The following is a 20681-nucleotide window of genomic DNA, read 5'->3' as shown; positions in this document are numbered from 1 at the left end:
TTTTGCATTCTATGTTTGCATTCTCAAAAGCTAGAGATTCAAGAAGTATTCGTCTAGCTTCTGGGTCTGTTACCCCTATGTCCAGAGCCTTAATTAATCTTTGCAAAAAGTCAATAAAAGGTTCTCTCTGTCCCTGCCTAATTCTGGTGTATGATTCAACCCTTTTTGCTGGATCTTGTATCCTATTCCAAGCATTTAAAGCTGCTTGGTGACATAGACACAGTACTTCATCGTCATAAAGAGCTTGGACCTGTGGATCAGCATATTCTCCTGCACCAAGAATTTGATCTTGGGAAACCTCGACACCTTTTGCTCTTTCTTGCTGTTCCATATGTTTGGATTCTTCTCTGAAATAAATTCCAAACATCAAGGAAGGTCCATTATCTAAAACTGCAGACACTAACTGATGGAAATCATGGGGGGTAGCTCTAGCATTAGAAGCCCAAGTCCTTATCATTTCCTTTACATATGCATTGTGCAAGCCAAAATTAACAACAGCTTGCTTAATTTCTTTCAGATCATTCATTGCTATTGGCGTCCATCTAGCTTCTCTGACTCCCTTTGAGCCTTTAGAAGTTGATGCTTTTTCAGAATTAAGTATAGGGTATGTCGCTAGAACCCTGGGTAAGCCAGTTCTAATAGCTGGTGGAGGCATTGTATCCTATCCTTGTGCCTCCTTACTCTGTTCACCAGCTGCAATAATTTCTCCAATCTTTTCAAATCTTTTTATCATTGTCTCTCTTAAATCCTGAATCTCCTGACCTGTATATATTTCCAGTGATTTCACTGAGGTATCAATTTTTTGGTTCCCATTCTGCACCTGTGATTCCAGAGCTTTAATTTTTTCCTTCAAAGATAACATGTCCTCCTTAAACTTTCCTTGTATATCATGTAGATTCCCATCTTGGAGGTACATTCTGTCTGTTACCTTATCAAAACTTTGTGATAAAGTCTGAAGGTCAAATTCAACAGCCTGAAGCCTTTCAGGTAACTTTCTAATACCCTTGTATATGGAGTCAATTTTGTCTGTCATAGTATCCACTTGTTCAGATAACCTCTGATATTCAATAATTTTAATCCTATCAATTAGTTGTTCATTATTAGTTCGTAAAGATTCTATCATTCTTAGGAGTGCCATATTCTTCTGTTCATTATTAGTTTGTAAAGATTCTATCGTTTTTAGGAGTGCCATATTCTTCTGTTCATTATTAGTACGTAAAGATTCAATCATTCTTAGGAGTGCCATATTCTTCTGTTCATTATTAGTACGTAAAGATTCAATCGTTCTTAGGAGTGCCATATTCTTCCTTAATGATAGAATATGGAAAAGAAAACTGAGGCCTAGTAACAAGCAAATTAAGGTATCCCCATAATCACATAAACCTTGTATGATGTAATTCATTGTATTAGAAAATATAAATTTACTAATCCATTGTATTAGTGAAAACAAAGCAGTAAAATTTGCGTTAGAAACGAAAACTGCAATGTTACCTATTATCCAGCAGGTGGCGCTGTTGCAGAGTCGCGGTGAAAACATGGTCCTGTTTCAGTGCCTTAGTAGATGTTAAAAACTGGAAAATGCAAGTTTCTCAACAAAGTAAATGTAATTAAATCAATTCCAGAGACGGAACCAGAAACCCAGAATCCAGGGGTAGAGAAGAGCAATCTGGAAGCCGCTTATGCCTCCACGTGACAGAGTCACCCTGAGGGGTGGCAGCTTTCAGCAACCGCGTGTTCTGGTTCGCACCACTTAAGAGCTGTGCTTGCAAGGGAGATTTAAAAATGACTCAGAAAAGAGCAAATCACACGGCCAGAGACTACTCGGGCCTGTGGAGTTTAAATCCACGTGGGGAGGCCAAGGCCGCTGCTGGAAGGCACAGGCAGCAGCTGAGGAAGGGAGGGCTCCTGCCAAGCCGAACTCGCGGCCGCCAAGCCGAACTCGCGGCTGCGAGCGGGGAAAGGAGAGGTTCTAAAACCAAACGTTGGGTGCCAAAATGAAGGCGTAAGTCACAAACAATGCCACACCAATTCGGGGTTATGATTATTAGGGTGGTATTTATTTAAAGGGGAAAAAACTTACAGATCACTGTCCCAGGCAACAGCCCTCTACGCAACCAGGAAAGGAGTCTAGTCACCGGCGGAGCAGGAAGTGAAGAGAGAGAGAGGAGAGGGAAGTGGCCGCTTTTTTAAAGGGAGAGAAACCACGCCCCAATGGGCTGGTACCTCAGCGGTGATAGGCTGGAGGAGTGGGAGGACCTCCCGCAACACTGCTGTTTACAAGAAACACACCTCAACTACAAAGACAGGCACCTATTCAGAGTAAAGGGCTGGGAAAAGGCTTATCAAGCAAATGGACCTAAGAAACAAGCAGGTGTGGCCATACTAATCTCTAACAAAGTTGACTTCAGGTTCTGGCTATCACAAACAATGCTGCTATGAACATCGTAGAGCATATACTTTTGTTGTATGATAAGGCCTCTCTTGGGTATATTCCCAAGAGTGGTATTGCTGGGTCCAGGGGTAAGTTGATCCTGAATTTCCTGAGAAACCGCCATACTGCTTTCCAAAGTGGTTGCACAAGTTTGCATTCCCACCAGCAATGGATGAGTGTACCCCTTTCTCCACAACCTCTCCAACAAAGGCTAAGGCTATCATTGGTGTTTTTTATTTTAGCCATTCTGACAGGTGTAAGATGGTATCTTAAAGATGTCTTGATTTGCATTTCCTTGATCGCTAAGGAAGTTGAGCATGACCTTAAGTGTCTTTTGGCCACAAGGAACTCAGGACCGCGAGGGGTACACCCACACACTGAGACAATGGGGATGTTCTACTGGGAACTCATCAAGACCAGCTGGCCTGGGCCTGGGATAAAACCGGACTCTCTGAACATAGCGGACAATGAGGACTACTGAGAACTCAAGAACAATGGCAATGGGTTTCTGATCCTACTGCACGCACTGGCTTTGTGGGAGCCTAGGCAGTTTGGATGCTCAACTTACTAGACCTGGATGGAGGTGGGGGTTCCTTGGACTTCCCACAGGACAGGGAACCCTGATTGCTTTTCGGGCTGAGGGGGGGGGCTTAATTGGGGGAGGGGGAGTGAAATGGGAGGCGGTGGTGGGGAAGAGAAAGAAATATTTAATAAATAAATAAATTAATAAAAAAAACATAAAATATACATGGGGAGGAAAAAAAAACAAAGTTGACTTCAAACTTAAATCAATCAGAAGAGATGGAGAGGGGCATTTCATACTCATAACAGGAACAGTTCATCAGGATGAAGTCTCAATCCTGAATATCTATGCCCCTAATATAAAAGCACCCACGTACATAAAAGAAACATTGCTAAAACTCAAGGCAGCCATCAAACCGCACACACTAATAGTAGGAGACTTTAACACTCCTCTCTCACCAATGGACAGGTCAATCAGACAGAAACCTAACAGAGAAATAAGAGAATTAATGGAGGTAATGAATCAAATGGACTTAACAGACATCTATAGAACTTTCCACCCAAATAGGAAAGAATATACCTTCTTCTCTGCAGCTCATGGAACCTTCTCAAAAATCGACCATATAGTCGGTAACAAAGCAAACATCCACAGTTACAAAAAAATATTAGTAACCACCTGTGTCTTATCAGATCACCATGGATTAAAGTTAGAATTCAACAACAATGCTACCCCCAGAAAGCCTACAAATTCATGGAAACTGAACAGTCAACTACTGAACCATACCTGGATTAAGGAAGAAATTAAGAAAGAAATTAAGGTCTTCCTGGAATTCAATGAAAATAAAGAAACAACATACTTAAACTTATGGGACACTATGAAAGCAGTCCTAAGAGGAAAGTTCATAGCACTAAGTGCCCACTTAAAGAAAACAGAGAAAGCTCACATTGGAGAATTAACAGCCCACCTGAAAGCTCTAGAAAAAAAAGAAGCAGACTCACCTAGGAGGAGTAGAAGACTGGAAATAATCAAACTGAGGGCTGAAATCAACAAAATAGAAACACAGAAAACAATACAAAGGATCAATGAAACAAAAAGCTGGTTCCTGGAGAAAATCAACAAGATTCACAAACCCCTATCCAAACTAATCAAACGGCAGAGAGAGAATTTGCAAATTGATAAGATCAGAAATGAAAAGGGGGACATAACCACAGACACAGAGGAAATTCAGAGACTCATTAGATCTTACTACAAAAGCCTATATGCCACAAAACTGGAAAATGTAAAGGAAATGGACACTTTTTTAGATAAATACCATATACCAAAGTTAAACCAGGACCAGGTGAACAATCTAAATAGACCTGTTAGTCGCGAAGAATTAGAAGAGGTTATCAAAAACCTCCCTACCAAAAAAAGCCCAGGACCAGATGGTTTCAATGCGGAATTCTACCAGAACTTCCAAGAAGACCTAATACCTATACTCCTTAATGTATTTCACAATATAGAAACAGAAGAGGCATTGCCAAATTCCTTTTATGAAGCTACAGTTACTCTGATACCAAAACCGCACAAAGACTCAACCAAGAAAGAAAATTATAGACCAATCTCACTCATGAACATGGATGCAAAAATCCTCAACAAAATACTGGCAAACCGAATCCAAGAACACATTAGAAAAATTATCCATTATGATCAAGTAGGCTTTATTCCTGAGATGCAGTGCTGGTTCAACATATGAAAATCTATCAATGTAATCCATCATATTAATAAACTGAAAGAAAAAAATCATATGATCATTTCATTAGATGCTGAAAAAGCATTTGACAAAATTCAACATCCATTTATGATAAAAGTATTGGAGAGATTAGGGATACAAGGGTCATACCTAAATATAATAAAAGCTATATACAGCAAGCCAACAGCTAACATCAAATTAAATGGAGAGAAACTCAAAGCCATCCCACTAAACTCAGGAACACGACAAGGCTGTCCACTCTCGCCATACCTCTTCAATATAGTGCTTGAAGTTCTAGCAATAGCAATAAGACAACATAAGGGGATCAAGGGGATTCGAATTGGAAAGGAAGAAGTGAAACTTTCGTTATTTGCAGATGATATGATAGTGTACATAAGCGACTCCCAAAACTCCACCAAAGAACTTTTACAGCTGATAAACACCTTTAGTAATGTGGCGGGATACAAGATCAACTCCAAAAAATCAGTCGCCCTCTTATACATAAAGGATATGGAAGCAGAGAGGGAAATCAGAGAAGCTTCACCTTTCACGATAGCCACAAACAGCATAAAATATCTTGGGGTAACTCTAACCAAGGAAGTGAAAGATCTATTTGACAAGAACTTTAAGGCATTGAAGAAAGAAATTGAGGAGTATACCAGAAAATGGAAGGACCTCCCTTGCTCTTGGATTGGGAAGATCAACATAGTAAAAATGGCAATTCTACCAAAGGCAATTTATAGATTCAGTGCAATCCCCATCAAGGTCCCATCAAAATTCTTCACAGATCTTGAGAGGACAATAATCAACTTTATATGGAAAAACAAAAAACCCAGGATAGCCAAAACAATCCTATACAATAAAGGATTGTCTGGAGGCATTACCATCCCTGACTTCAAACTCTATTACAGAGCTACAGTGATGAAAACAGTGTGGTACTGGCATAAAAACAGAGAAGTCGACCAATGGAATCGTATAGAAGACCCGGATTTTAACCCACAAACCTATGAACACCTCATTTTTGATAAAGGAGCCAAAAGTATACAATGGAAGAAAGAAAGCATCTTCAACAAATGGTGCTGGAACAACTGGATGTCAACCTGTAGGAGAATGAAAATAGACCCATATCTATCACCATGCACAAAACTCAAGTCCAAATGGATTAAAGACCTCACTATCAGTCAGAACACATTGAACCTAATAGAATAGAAAGTGAGAAGTACCCTACAACAGATGGGCACAGGAGATCGCTTCCTATGTGTAACCCCAACAGCACAGACATTAAGGGCAACATTGAATAAATGGGACCTAGTGAAACTGAGAAGCTTCTGTATAGCAAAGGACAAAAAGGCAACCTACTGACTGGGAGAAGATCTTCACCAACCCCGCAACAGACAAAGGTCTGATCTCCAAAATATATAGAGAACTCAGGAAACTAGACTTTAAAATGCTAATTAACCCAATTAAAAAATGGGGCACTGAACTGAACAGAGAATTCTCAGCAGAGGAAGTTCAAATGGCCAAAAGACACTTAAGGTCATGCTCAACCTCCTTAGCGATCAGGGAAATGCAAATCAAAACAACTTTGAGATATCATCTTACACCTGTCAGAATGGCTAAAATCAAAAACTCCAATGATAGCCTTTGCTGGAGAGGCTGTGGAGGAACGGGTACCCTCATCCATTGCTGGTGGGAATGCAATCTTGTGCGACCACTTTGGAAATCAGTGTTTCGGTTTCTCAGGAAATTCGGGATCAACTTACCCCTGGACCCAGCAATACCTCTCCTGGGAATATACCCAAGAGATGCCCTATCATATGACAAGAGCATTTGTTCAACCATGTTCATAGCAGTATTATTTGTAATAGCCAGAACCTGGAAACAACCTAGATGCCCCTCAATGGAAGAATGGATGAAGAAAGTATGGAATATATACACATTAGAGTACTACGCTGTGGTAAAAAACAATGACCTCTCGAATTTTGCATGCAAATGGATGGAAATACAAAACACTATTCTGAGTGAGGTAATCCAGACCCAAAAAGATGAATATGGGATGTACTCACTCATAATTGGTTTCTAGCCATAAATAAGGGTCACGGAGTCTACAATTGGTGATCCCAAAGAAGCTAAGTAAGAAGTTGAACCAAAGGAAAAACATATAGTTATCCTCTTGGCTATGGGAAGTAGACAAAATTGCCGGGGAGAAAATTGGGATCTTGGGGGTGGGGTTGGATGGGGGTAAGGGGAGATGGGGAGAGAAAAGGGAGAAGGGGAGGATGGGGGGAACTTGGGGAAAAAGGAAGATTGGGATAAAGGAAGGTAGGATAGGGGAGCACGGAAGCACAATTCTTAGTTAAGGGAGCCACCTTAGGGTTGGCAAGAGACTTGAACCTAGAGTGGCTCCCAGGAACCCAAGCTGAGGTCCCCAGTTAGTTCCCTGGGCAGCTGAGGATAGGGAACCGGAAATGACCCTAGCCTATAGCAATACTGACGAGTATCTTGCATATCATCATAGAACCTTCATCTGGTGATGGATGGAGATAGAGGCAGAGACCCACACTGGAGCACTGGACTGTGCTCCCAAGGTCCCAATGAGGAGCTGAAGGAGGGAGAACATGAGCAAAGAAGTCGGGACCATGAGGGGTGCACCCACCCATTGAGACAGTGGAGCTGATCTACTGGGAGCTCACCAAGGCCAGCTGGACTGTGACTGAAAAAGCATGGGATAAAACTGGACTCTCTGAACATGGCGAACAATGAGGGCTGATGAGAAGCCAAGGACAATGGCACGGGATTTTGATCCTACGCAATGTGCTGGCTTTGTGGGAGCCTAGCCAGTTTGGATGTTCACCTTCCTAGATATGGACAGAGGGGGGAGGACCTAGGACTTACCACAGGGCAGGGAACCCTGACTGCTCTTTGGGCTGGAGAGGGAGGGGGAGAGGAGTGGGAGGAGGGGGAGAAGGATGTGAGGAGGGGGAGAAGGGTGGGAGGAGGGGGAGGGAAATGGGAGGCTGGGAGGAGGTGGAAACTAGTTTTTTTTTCTCCTTTTCTCAATAAAAAAAATTAAAATAAAAAAAAAGAAATGGAGGAGAAGTGAATGGGTGGAAGGAAGGTGGGGGGAGAAACTGGGATGAGAGAAAGGATGTAAAAAAATAAAAAAAATGTTTAAAGTTGTAGATTAAATAAAAAAATAGATTTTGCAAAGCTAAAAAAAAAATAAATATCCGTTATCTGTTTTTCTTCTACAATATCGTTTTCAATATGGGCCTAAAATTATTAATTTTCTTTAAGTACATAAATTTTAACTTCTGTTCTTGGTTTTAACTTATCTCAATAGTCTTTCACTTGGCTGGCAGATACATCTAATCAGCAATTGATGACTACAACCTGCTCTGAATGACTGAGGCCTGGACTTCCTGAAAGCTGATGTGGACCAGTCCAACTGATGTGAATGCTCCCTGTCTCTTCAACAGAGTCTGTAAACCAGATGCATCTTTTGAGTACCCCATTGCCTGAATTCCTTCCTTACCTTTGGCTAGCCTTGCAGCCTACTTGGGCCCTGATAACAATGCCCCAATGTCAGCTTGAAGTAGTTTCAGAAAGGCTCACATCGTCCCACCCTCCCTTCCCAGAATAGGTAGAAATGCTGAGACAACGGGAAACTCTCTGGCATGGGAGACAAAATGGCTACCTATAGTGCCTATTGATATACTAGAAAAAAATAGGCCGACAGTTGTTAATTAATGGATTTACTAACTAAAATGGTCCTACAATTAAAAAAACACTTTGGTTCTTTATGCAGAACCACGTAACAAAAGAGCACATTCAGAATTATAATTACAACTTGGTTGTACTCAAAAGATCAGAGCTACAGGGCCTAGTAGGCTGGCCACTGCCCGAGAAAAATCTTTTAACTAAATTCTTAGGTCCCAATTCTATCTCCTTAAACCCATGGGCAAGTAAAACCCATGACTGAATCCTATCATTGTTACTTGTGAAGTAGGAAATGTAGAACCCAGCCATGAAAAGCTCAATAGAAGCCTGAGTCTCAGTAGTTTTAAATGGCAATACCTGGTTGCAAGAAAGACCACAAACTGATACCACTCAGGCACCACCCAAAAACAGACCATCATTAATGTTCCAACCATTGTAGATAGGCTCGCCTGCCAGCACACACCCTGCTAAAATAACTTTTCTGGTTTTACCTTTAAATAATGCTCTCCAGAAAGGTAGGGTACCTCCTCTCCCTGCTACACTGGCAAGATCCCTACCAGCTTATAACGTGCACCCAATAAACCTTGCTTTTGCATTTCAAAAAAAAAAAAAGATGCACTGTGTACTGATAAATCACAGTCACTCTAAAACAAATAGCATATATTTACTTTGTTCTCTTTGCTAGATGCTGAAGGATCAGGTTGAACCAAGGAAGCAAAGGTGAGGATAATAATAACATGAAAGGACAACACTTAAGGAGACAAAGGTGCCATGAAACATGAAGCAGAAAAGAGACATCAAGTCTACCTCAGACTCTTGGGCACAAAAAGAATGACAAGAAATGACCATGTCTTCCCACGACTGGCACAGTGCAGAGGGAGGACTATGTGTATGGAGTAACGACACTAATTCATGCCATACTCCTGTGACAAGCTCCACAGAGAGATAGCACCTGAATCAGGTACTATTCACTAGGGAACCACATCTCACAGACCATCCTCCTGCCGTAGCTACATGGTGACCTGAAGCCTCTCCAGCCATCCTAGTATGGCGTTATCCTCCCTGACCACCTCTGCAATGTCCCCTCTCTGAAACTTTCTCCTCACTCCTAACTCCCTATTCTATGAAGGACTGGAGACAAATATTGTCACAATTTCACACTGGACCAGATACTAATTATTCCTCCATTTTCATCCTGCATGTGGCTTCATAATTCTTTATCACTAGGATAACTAACTACTCACTATTTTTGCCATTCAATTTCACTCTGCAGGGACCACGTGCTTGTTAAGCCCTATGCTTAGCACGGTTCTGGGTTCACAGTAGGTCTGTAATGAGTATTTTTTTCAAATGAGGAGACAATAACAATTTCAAAACAAGTTAACTGGGTTGCATATTTAAAGTAGTTATTTAGAAACTACCAGCCAGGCAGGCAGTTTTGAAAATAAGAATCAAAGCCATAGAAAGAACAGCTTGAGTTAATCATTTCTTTCTATTCTGTGATCTATCTTAAGAAACAACAGCAGGAGCTAATCTTGATATTTTGATTTTTGATTTAAATTTTCCTGCAGACTACATATTTAAACAGTAAGGAATGGGGGTGGCGTCTGATCACAAAGATCAATGTATCCACAAAAGATATAGATAGGGGAAAGAGCATCATCTCAGTATAGAATAGGGATGAGGCCAGGACAGTGTTTCAGGTCACACACACCATTAACGGCAGAAATGAGCGTCACTGGAATGGTACATTACGGAAACCACTTACTCTATGTGGCTAGTTAATTTACACTGATTTGCCATGTTTCAGATATTCAACGGTCAGTACCTTAACTGATTATACACCCACAAGGATGGTCTAGGCCTACAGAGCACACTACCTGGACACTGTTACTGGTTACATCTCCCCATCCTCATGCAGGTCTCCTGCCAGGAATCACAACTGCCTAGGGTTCAACAGGTCATGCTGTACTGGAGGACAGCTTTCTACAACAGCAAGCCTTTGAAATTTGAGTTTCCTAGGTTATTAAAATATTTATAAATGGAGTCTAACTGCACTTGAGATTATTCTCCTTAAAAATAATGAAACTCTAGAAATATGTAGGAGTTTTTGAGTGAAATATAAAAGTGAAGTATTCACAGGACACAGAATTCTTCTATTACTGACACTAATACAAATGTGGTGGCATCCTTCGTTTAGATTCTCAAATGTTGGACACTATGATCCTTCCAGAAGAAAGCCTTTAGATGGACAGAGAGGGAGAGACGGACAGACAGACACACACCACACACACACGGAGGGGGAATTTTAGGGCAAACAAAGGTGAAAAGTAAGATAACTGACAGAAATTGATTAAAAAAGAAGATGCAAATGTAGTATTCTAACATCTTTTTCTTGCTTCAGCATAGAAGCAAGGTGATAGGGGAATTGCAGGGTAGCAAGAGGAACATTGTCAGCTGCAACTTAACAAGGACTTCTACAGAGCCTTGACTCTGATGTCTCCTAGTTAACCTTGCTTTAAGTCCTTTAGTGTAAATTTTATTCACTTTGTTTCACTGATGTGTTCACCCAAAGGACACACACTGCCACCTTGTGAATGTTGTTTAATATGAGATCACAATTCAGTTATAAACCTGCCAAGATTATAATGATTGCAACATCTCTAAGGCATGATCAAATCATAAGATCACATGTGTAAATTATAGTCCAAAGACAGATCTGCAGCTGTATTTTTCTTGATGTTTACAATGCTGAAGAATACCTCTGCTGCTATTTTAGTGAGCATTTTAAACCTGAAAATACAATCCTTCAGCACGGTGAAGAACATGGGACCTGAGGGTCAGAGGCCTAGCCTCCATGTCTGCCCTCAGCTCCTAACCACTCGGTTCACACCCCAAGTCTCAGCTGGCCAGGTACCAGATGCCTCTACCCACCTAAGGCACTTTTGTGGAGATGAAGCAGTATCAAGACAGTGAGAGCACAGCATGGCTGAAGGCATGACAGACTGAAGGAACGCGCTGTTCTTCAAAGAGCAGTAGTGGCTAGAAATTCTTACAAAGTCTGGAGCTCCCTTGCAATCAACAATTCCATAAAAAACTTAGCACTGAGTTTTGAGTTGATGAACTGTGCTGATTTAAGTCCTGAAATCTAGGACTGAATAGCTGACACCCTTACCGGGCTGCTGATGTACTACTGTCAGAGTTGCTGCAAAGCATGAATTTCAAATCCCACAAAATAAGGTAGACCTGAAGACTTCAAAATTTCTAGTTGCCCATTTGCAACTATTATTCATTTCAGCAATTACCCAAGCCCTGAAAAGGCAAATAACCTGAAGTGGCAGAATTAGTCCTCTGATGTTAAAAGGTTTCTGGGGAGGGAGCATTCAGATATTAAAGATTGTAATTTATATCTGGGTAAAGAGGCCCCATGTCCTGTGTGTCTTTGAGCTGAAACAGTGAGGATGTATTCCACCATTCGCCCCCTGTCATCTCCTGGGTGTCACAGATGTCACACACACCCCGTCAGAGCCTGAGATGTCTGCATAGTAGGGAATCTACCCTGTCATTCATGGTAGCTTTCTCTATTTATGGTAAACATAAATGATAGTTTTAGAGGTAATTCAGTGTGTACAGAATTCTTATTTCTAAAGAAAAAAGAATGAGATCATTCATGAATCCATAAGTCATGAGTATGTGTCAAAGTTAGCTTTGTTTCAAAATAAGGCTGGGTAACACTTTTATGTAAATAGACTTCCTACTGTGGATCTTGACAAAGAAATCACATCTGATTTAGAAGTTTCAGTGACCCACAATGAAAAGGCCATTTAAAGTGTTAAAAAAATGTCAACCAGTGCATTGATTCCTTTACCCAAATGAGTAGACAACGTCCTTCCTTTGACTTTGGACAAAGGAAGTCCAAAGTTCCTTTGACAAAGTCCTCCAAAGACTTTCAGGTGACTAGGAAGTCAGACAGCTGAGGCAGTTACAGTGTGACACAGTGAGTTGGAGAAACACAGAAGCTCAGCAGCAAATGCTGAGAAGAGATGGGCGCGATCCCTCTGTTTATCAGTCTGGGTTCCTGACTGTAGCAGCTACACCGGTTTCGGGCAGTGCCCACTCTCGGGCTCTTACCCCAGTGACCCTAATTCTGAGAAAGAGATGCAGACTCTTGATATCACTTCATCTTGGTATTTGTTGCAATGGATTAAATATTTATTCAAATTAAGCCTGTTACAGAAGGTCTGTTCTGCCCAAAAGTCTAACCCAAAGGACCATGGTTCACCACAATGGGCTGGCAGAACCCACTGGTTCAACAGCAGCCTTCTCTTGAACAGGGATGAACACAGTCAGGGAGAGAAGACCAACAAAAGTCTTACAAAAATGACAACTACTTCTGATGTGCCCAGTGAGACAGTGACTTACCTTTTCAAGTGGACAATGGGTACTGTCTCGGAGAAAGGGAAGGAGGTTTGGCCGATCATACTCGGCATACAGACTGATCTGTTTTTCATGGTAGCGTTGTCCCTTATGATGGTCTCTCTTGAAGAGCTTATGCAAATACTAAAAGGAACAAGATAAGTCATGATATCAGAATAAGAATAAAATAGCTGGTTAACTTTACTACTTTCAGTTGTTAACACCTTCCATGGAGGTTAGGAGACACAGCAAGAATAACTTGAGGAATGGGGAGGAGAATGCCATTTCGGGAGTAGATTCTGAAACCCTCCTAGAAGGTTCATGGTTGGACTGGCTGCCACTGACAGCTATGTGAACTGAGACAAGTTCCTCCTCACTCTGTGACTTGGGGTCTTCACTGGTTCAAAGTAATTACCATTTGTGTATCATGCAGAACCAGGCCCGGTGTATGCTAAGCACAAGCATTAGTGATGGTAAATCTTAAAGTCATCATCTCCTTGCTGCAGAAATCACATGCCCAGGTAGCAGTCTAAGATGATAACAATTCTATTCTTGGGGTTGGGCAGATGGTTCAGCGCTTAAGAGCATTGCCACTCTTGTAGAAGACCCAGGTTGGATTCCTAACACCCACATGGCAGCTTACACCTGTCCACAACTCCAGTTACAGGGATGTGCCACCCTCCTCAGGTCTCCATGCACACCAACAAGCCTGCAGTGCACTTACATACGTGCAAGCCCAACAACACTCTTACACATAAAATTAAAATAAGTCTTTTAAAATATTGTCTTCTCTTACATAAAAAGGCACAGGGCTACAACATGACTTTCTAAAAAACACCCTGTAGCCGGAACTAAATACTTACACACTCCATATATCAATTTTTAGAGAACTAAGGTAATCCTTTTGGAATTAAGTAGTACCTGTATTGATGGCATCAAAAAACAAAAATAATAAAAAGATAACAGTTGTTTCATGCAGCTGGACTCTAAAAATAATGGTTTCCACTTTCTACTTACTGAAAAGACTGAGTTTATTATGTAACACCCCAAAACGGATAGTCAGTGCTAATGTTAAATACAAACACAAACCTATAACCCCCGAGAGGGAGGAAGCCACAATTACACTAAGCACAGAAAGTATTTCATACCATGAATGTTTGTAACCTGGTGAATAGGTTCATAATAGATAAAGAAGCTCAGTTTTCCTGGAGCTGTGAGGTAACTGCTGCTGCATATCAAACCAAGACCAACACATGGACTTCAAGAGGCATCCCTCGGGCTGTCCACAGTTCTTTGCGGCAAGAAGGGGACATGGAACAACAAACCTGAGCTCATCTGCTGCACTAAATCTGATGGGAGTGCTGACAGGCAGCCTGCAGTGGGGTCTGGACATGGCCAGGATATGGTACTTTGCCTGAATAGGTGTTTTCATGCCACACAGGATGCAGGCACTACATTGCCGGGTGGTAGGGATGACTGTTTTAGTGGGGTACCGGACACTCTTCAGTGGTTCACTGTCACAGAGCAACACTGTCCTCTGTTTTATTATAGCTTAGCACATCATAAATTGTTGCTCTATAAACAAAATTTTAAGATGGCTAGCAGAATGGAGCCTTGCTTGGGTAAGCAGATAATCTTAAGATTTTGTGGTCATGAAAACTATGGTAACAGTATCTGCATTAAATGCTGAGCAATAAACGAAACCAAATATATCCAGATTTTATTTCCATCCATGAATCCTTACCAACTTCAGCATAGAAGCTGGCTGTGGGATAGAATACTACACTTCTAGAGAAAAGACCATCCCTACTGGGATGATCCCCTTGGCCCCTCAAGCCTTTTCTTTTCTACATTTTTAAAGCATATAGAAAATACCGCCTTGTGCTGTTTTTTTTGTTTGTTTGTTTGTTTGTTTGTCAACCTGAAACAACCTAGACATATGTGGGAGTAAGGAACTTTAATAATTGAAAAACAAAAATGTCACCATAAGATTAGCCTATGGGCAGGTCTGTAGGGCATTCTTGATTAATGATTGATGTTAAAGGGCCCCACCCACTGTGCCACCCCCGGGGTAGTCTTGGAGTGTCTAAGAAAGCAGACTGAGCAAATTATGAGGGGCAAGCTGTAAACAGAGCTCCTTCATGGTTTCTGCTCCTATCCCTGTTCTGAAGCTCCTGCCCGCATTCCTGCCTTGACCTCCTTCAGTGATACAATGTGACTTGAACGTTGTAAGATGAAATCAACCATTTCCTCACCAAGTTGGTTTCGGTCACGGCGCTTGGTCACAGCAATAGAAAGCAAGTTAAGACACTACTCCTGCTTTACTCCCTGGATGACATGATACATGGAAACAAAGGAGCCTCTAAGGAAATCTAGACAACACCCTTCATAATACACCCCCCAAACCTATACAGAATAGGCAGATTTAGCTACAGTGTAGGTATGGGGAAAATGATAAATCTGTTCTTTGGTCACTCTATGGTCTTGAACACAGAATAACAGGACTTGGTATCTATAGTGTACTACTGGTTTGTGCTATGACTTATGACTTGGTTATATGTAATAGCAGCTATAGAGGAAAGCATTTACCCCAGGCATAGGATGGTAGAGAATAGAAAAACAATATATTTTTCTAAAAGTCCCAATTCAGTAGTTGTAAATCAAACTTCAACCACCTGTCTGTCCTATGGTTAATTCCTAGCCACAAAGTCACAGCAAGTGTTACATTCTAGTAATTCCTGCACACTGTCTGTGGTCAAAGCTCCAATGAGAGCAGTGTTCACTAAGAAAAGTTCTCTGCATGGGCACTCCCACACAATGCACAGGCGCTCTGTCTGCTGCTGAATTAAAAGGGCAAAGAAGACTAATGCTCACCACATGCTGCAATTCTGGTCTGTCTTCTAATTCTTCTACTACTTTTTTAATCTGAGGAAAAATATGAAATATAATGCAGTTATGAGGAGACAACACATTGACAAATTACCTGATACACTGTATTGTAGGCACAGTATTGCAGACCCTCGTCTAGTACCACGTGCTATGGTTTGACCCACCAAAACCTGAGTCGATGCTTGATGTCTAAGGTGATCCTATCACAAAATAGGTGGTAAAACTCTTTAAACAGAAGGATTTAGTGGGAGGTGGCTGATTACCATATAAAGGGATTAAGCTGGGCTATGAGAGGGTCAGGTTGTATGAGATAAGATAGTTATAAAAGAGCAAGGAGACTGGCCACTTCCAGACACCTTACAGCCGCCTTCTTTCTTCCAGGGTGCACCCCTGACCTCCCACATGGCTCATCCTGTCTTCTGCTGTGCAACACCCCACACTGACTTGCCACTCTGCCAGCAAAAAGGCCATCACCAAATGCAGCTTCTTGATCTTGGACCAGACCATAAGACAAAGCAACCTCTTTCCTCTAAAGCATGCTTAGTCTGTGGTGCGTTATTAGCAACAGAAAATTGGTCTATTACATATAAAAAGACTCACTGAAATTTTATCTTCATTGTCCAAAAGCATGTCAACAGCTTTCTGAAATACAAACACAGCCATAGTCACTTGTCTGCCACACACGAACACGAAACAAAATGCAGTACCATGGTTACAGGCCAAGTGTTTATTTCTTACACTTAGAAGCACTGAGCTTCATGTTGTAGAAAAGTCGTTTGTTAAACTGTGAATATGTGTCACTCTTATGGGTTTAATATAAGCTGAACAGTCAATAGCTAGGCAGGATTTTTCGGGGCAGAGAGAATGCTGGGAAGAAGAAAGGAGTCACGAGCCAGATGCAGAGGGAGCAAGACATCCAGGAGGACAGGGAAATGTGGAAACACATAGATAAATAGAAATGGGTTAATTTAAGATAGAAATAAGAATTAGTGGGATGAACCTAAGGTACTGACCAAGCTTTCATAACTAATAACAAGTCTCTGTGTGGTTATTTGGGAGCTGGCTGGTGGGACAGAGAAAGATTAGCTACAGCTTCATAAATAATCCTTATTCAAAATGCCATTTGCTGAGGAATACAACTTCAAACGTGTGTCAACCTGAAGTCTGTGTGTTTTGTATACTGTTAAACCGCTGCACTGCTCTATTTTTACCAAATGCAAAAGTTCCTACTATATTCAAAATAGGCAACATGTTCTAGCCCCTTGATGTCTCATCTGAGCTGTTTACAAATTGTCATGTCATCCTGAGTAGCTCTGGAGAATATCACATTACCACAGTCACAGAAGTGAGTAAGAGCTGGCCTTCCGAGAACAGGTTAACCAAAGGGAAACAAAGGAAACACCTGAAATCTCCAAATATACAAAACTCGTGGACTCCAGTTTTCTATACCATCTATAGCAGTCATAAAACACTAATTAGTTCATGACAAGAGGTAGAAGGCTGACAGCCAACCAAATAGAATAACTGTCTGGCTGACTTTGCTACCACCCTGATGTCTGTTCCAAATGTTATTTTTGTTATATAAACATAAGGGTGTTCAATTATTACAAAGATCTTTTCTAACTAGAAAACTATGATACCCTAACCTTAGCTCAAATTCCTTCAATAGCAACAGTTTCAGCTATTTCTTTCCCACTGGTGCATATGCTAATTAAGCTTTGAAACACAGAAGAAAATGGAAAGGGAATGTAATTAAGTCTTCTAAATTACACGTGTGTGTGCATGTACATGCATTCATGCCTCAGAGCACGTGTGGCCAGAGGACAACTTGGGGGAGTAGGTTCCCTCCTAGGGATTAAACTCGGTCTTCAGGCTTGGTGACAGGTGCCTTTACTGGCTGAGTACTCACTCTGTTATTAGTTTTTATATAAGCATCTCATCTTTTTGATTAGTGCACATCCACTGTGCAGAGTAATTGGGTTTCATGAAGATGTCCAGACAAGTATTCCACAAACTTGGATCGCATCCGCCTCCCCATACTCTCTTTCAGCTTCTTCTGTTCTTAGTCTCTCAGTTCCCTCAGTTTTCCTTGCTTCCTCCTTCCTTCTCTCCCTTCCTTTCTCCTAGGTTTTGGAGACAGAGTCTCATTATATAGCCCTAGCAGGCCTTGAATTTGATACGTAGACCAGGCTGGCCTCCAACTCAGACATCCCTCCAGCCTCTGCCTTCCAGTGCTGGGATTAAAGGTGTACACTTTAAGTGTGTGCCTCTACGCTAGATGCTCTCAGTTTTATTTCTACTTTCATGACCATATATCTGTATAAAATCTAAGATTCACACAAAAGAAAACATGATTCACCTTTCTGGGTCTTATTTTGCTTAACACGATCTCTAGTTCCATGTATTTCCCTGCAAATATGTTTGTTATACGTCTGTTGTATCTAGTCTTTATTGTGGTAAGGTATATTTCTTTTACTTCTATTTTTGTTTGATTATGAGTGAATGCTGAGCTTTTTCAGATGCCTTTCTGGGGTAATTTTCTCCACCTACTCTGGTAAGGCTGTGCTTTCTGTCTTAGGGTCTGTTGACATATAATGTGTTACATTTATTGAACCATTCTTGTATTCCAGGAAAGAAGTTAACCTGGTTCTGGTGAAAGATTTTTCTCTTGTGCTGAATTCAATTGGAAAGTATTATCCTGAGATCTTTGGTATTTACATACATCAAAGAGAGACTAACCTGCACTGTCTTTTGTGTCTAAGTGTATCTTTACCTTGTTATTGTATCAGGGAAATGGGGGCTTCATAGAAAGAGGTGAGCAGAGTTCCTTCACTTTCTGCTTTATAGAACAGTCTGAGGAGCCCCTGATGAATTCAACAATGAATTCATCTCAGCCTAGTCTTTTATAGCTGGGAGATGTTTTATTTCTTCAACCATTCCATGTTCTTTGGTACGTCTCTGTTTAATCTGTTCACATCCTTATGGTTTAACTTTGGTAGGTACGTGTCTAGAAATTATTTTTTGTTAGTTTGGCTATCGTTTGCCAATGTTTATCTTTTTAGAGAACTAAAGTCTTGTTTCATAATTATTTTTTCTGATTTTTTTCATTTCAATTTTATATATTTTTCCATGATTTTAAAGTATTTTAAAATTTTGTGCATATGAATGTTTTGCCTGCATCAATGTATTACATCACTTATGTGCATGGTACCCATGGAGTTAAGAAGAGGGCACTGATCCCCTGAAGTGGAGTTAGAGATAGTTGTGAACTTCCATGTGGGTTTGGGAAAATAAACATGGACCCTCTCAAGGGCAGTGAATATTCCTAACCACTAACCCGTCTCCAGTGGCATTCTCCTGTAGTCTTTACTATTTTTTCCATCTACTAATTTGGAGTTTGGCTTGTACTTATTTTTCTAGGACCCTGGAATGAATCATTAAGTTATTTACTTGAGATCTCTGGTGTCTTTAATATAAGTTCCTATTCATACACATTTCCCTCTTAGAACTATTTTCATTGTATTTCCCTTGAACTGATATCTGTGTTTTCATTTTCATTTGATTCTAGGGCATTCATTTTCGCTCCTGATCTCTGTGGTACTCTACACATTACTCAATAATGTGTTCTTTAATATTCACAAGGTTGCATAGTTTCTGTAATTTTTATTGATATCTAGTTTTATTCCACTATGATCAGACAGAATAAGTTGTTTTGATTTCCTTGAATCTGTTAAGACTTGCTTATGCAATAAAATGTGGTTGATCTAGAAAGTTCCACAAGTGCTGAGAATGTTATTCCATAGAACAGGAGTGGAAATTCTATAGATTTCTGGGAAGTCCCTTTCTCTATGTCACTTATCCCTTGCCTCAGTTTCAAATATTTTGTCAAGATGAACTGTTTATTCACAAATGTGATACACGGAAGTCACCCACTGCTATCGTGCCTGTCAAACTGTACCTCTGTGTTCTACTGTTTCATAAAGCAATGCTCAGTACACAAATGGTCAAAACTGTTAGATCCTCCTGATGGACTTTCCTGAATATGAAGCAGTTTTATTTCTTCTAAATTTTTGTTTGAAGTTCACTTTGTTAGACATTAGAATAGCGCCACCTACCTGTTTTCTACATTCCATTTGCTGGGAATACCTTTTTCTATCCTTTCACCCTAAGGCTTGATTTGTCTTTGCACCTAAGGTATACTTTTTTATAGACAAGAAATAGATAGGTACTGTTTTAATCCGACATTCTAGCTTTTCTCTTCAAAAAAATTTTTATTACTTAGTTTTGTTTCCAAGGGTATGTGGTCAGGCATGCAGATGTGTCTAGGTCAGAGGATAACTTTCAGGACTTGATCCTCTCCTTCTACCATGTGGTCCCCAGAGCTCAGAGTTGGTTTGCCAGGTTTGGTGGGAAGTCGCTTTCAGAAAGGCAACTACTAAAATAACATGCATTATGAGTCAGAGGGTTCTTAGCATGACCAGTATATGGTCAAGAATATGATTCATTTGGACAAGTAGCCACTGATGAAACCTTTGAATAGTTAGTAGTTAATATGCAGAAATAAGAAACACATTACCTCTGAATCAAAATCCATTAACAAAACTATTTTATCTTTGATGGAGCTGAAAAGATTATGCTTGTGTATCAGCTGGAAAACATCTTTATGTCTTAACGTTAAGTATATTTCCAGAGCATTTCCATAATTTTTGTCATAGGTGTACCTGGCAATAAAAAAATAATATTCATTAACAGTTATAATTAAAATGCAGAGATTATGTTTCATAATATTAATGACTGAAATGGTTGTTCAAAGAAAAGATTTAACTTTACTATCGGAAGTATTGGCTAAGATTTAAAAACACCTGGCTCCTATGTACTCTTTCTCAGAACCTTGCCTTTTCTCTCATCAAATCTGCAAAAATACCCAAGTAATAAATGCCCCCTCTTCTAAGCTCGGCCTTAAAGGTTTT

General features: G+C 40.6%; 1 protein-coding gene across 1 annotated transcript in view; it reads right to left on the bottom strand.

Annotated features, from left to right (window-relative positions):
- LOC121443936 (vacuolar protein sorting-associated protein 41 homolog) overlaps nucleotides 1-20432 on the bottom strand; it is a gene marked incomplete at its 5' end in the record, with an annotated part of 42519 nt that extends 22087 nt beyond the window's left edge. The window contains 4 exons of the mRNA XM_041645698.1: nucleotides 12829-12966; nucleotides 15697-15747; nucleotides 16312-16353; nucleotides 20288-20432. Coding sequence (XP_041501632.1) covers nucleotides 12829-12966; nucleotides 15697-15747; nucleotides 16312-16353; nucleotides 20288-20432 — 376 coding nt within the window. The remainder of the gene's footprint in view (nucleotides 1-12828; nucleotides 12967-15696; nucleotides 15748-16311; nucleotides 16354-20287) is intronic.
- Nucleotides 20433-20681: the final 249 nt, after the last annotated feature.

Source organism: Microtus oregoni, unplaced genomic scaffold (genome assembly GCF_018167655.1).
Source record: "Microtus oregoni isolate MIOR12 unplaced genomic scaffold, Mior012 000115F_ref0000277, whole genome shotgun sequence".
In the NCBI taxonomy this organism is placed as follows: domain Eukaryota; kingdom Metazoa; phylum Chordata; class Mammalia; order Rodentia; family Cricetidae; genus Microtus; species Microtus oregoni.
Note: the sequence above shows the minus strand (reverse complement) of the source record. Positions and strands in the feature narration are given on the sequence as shown.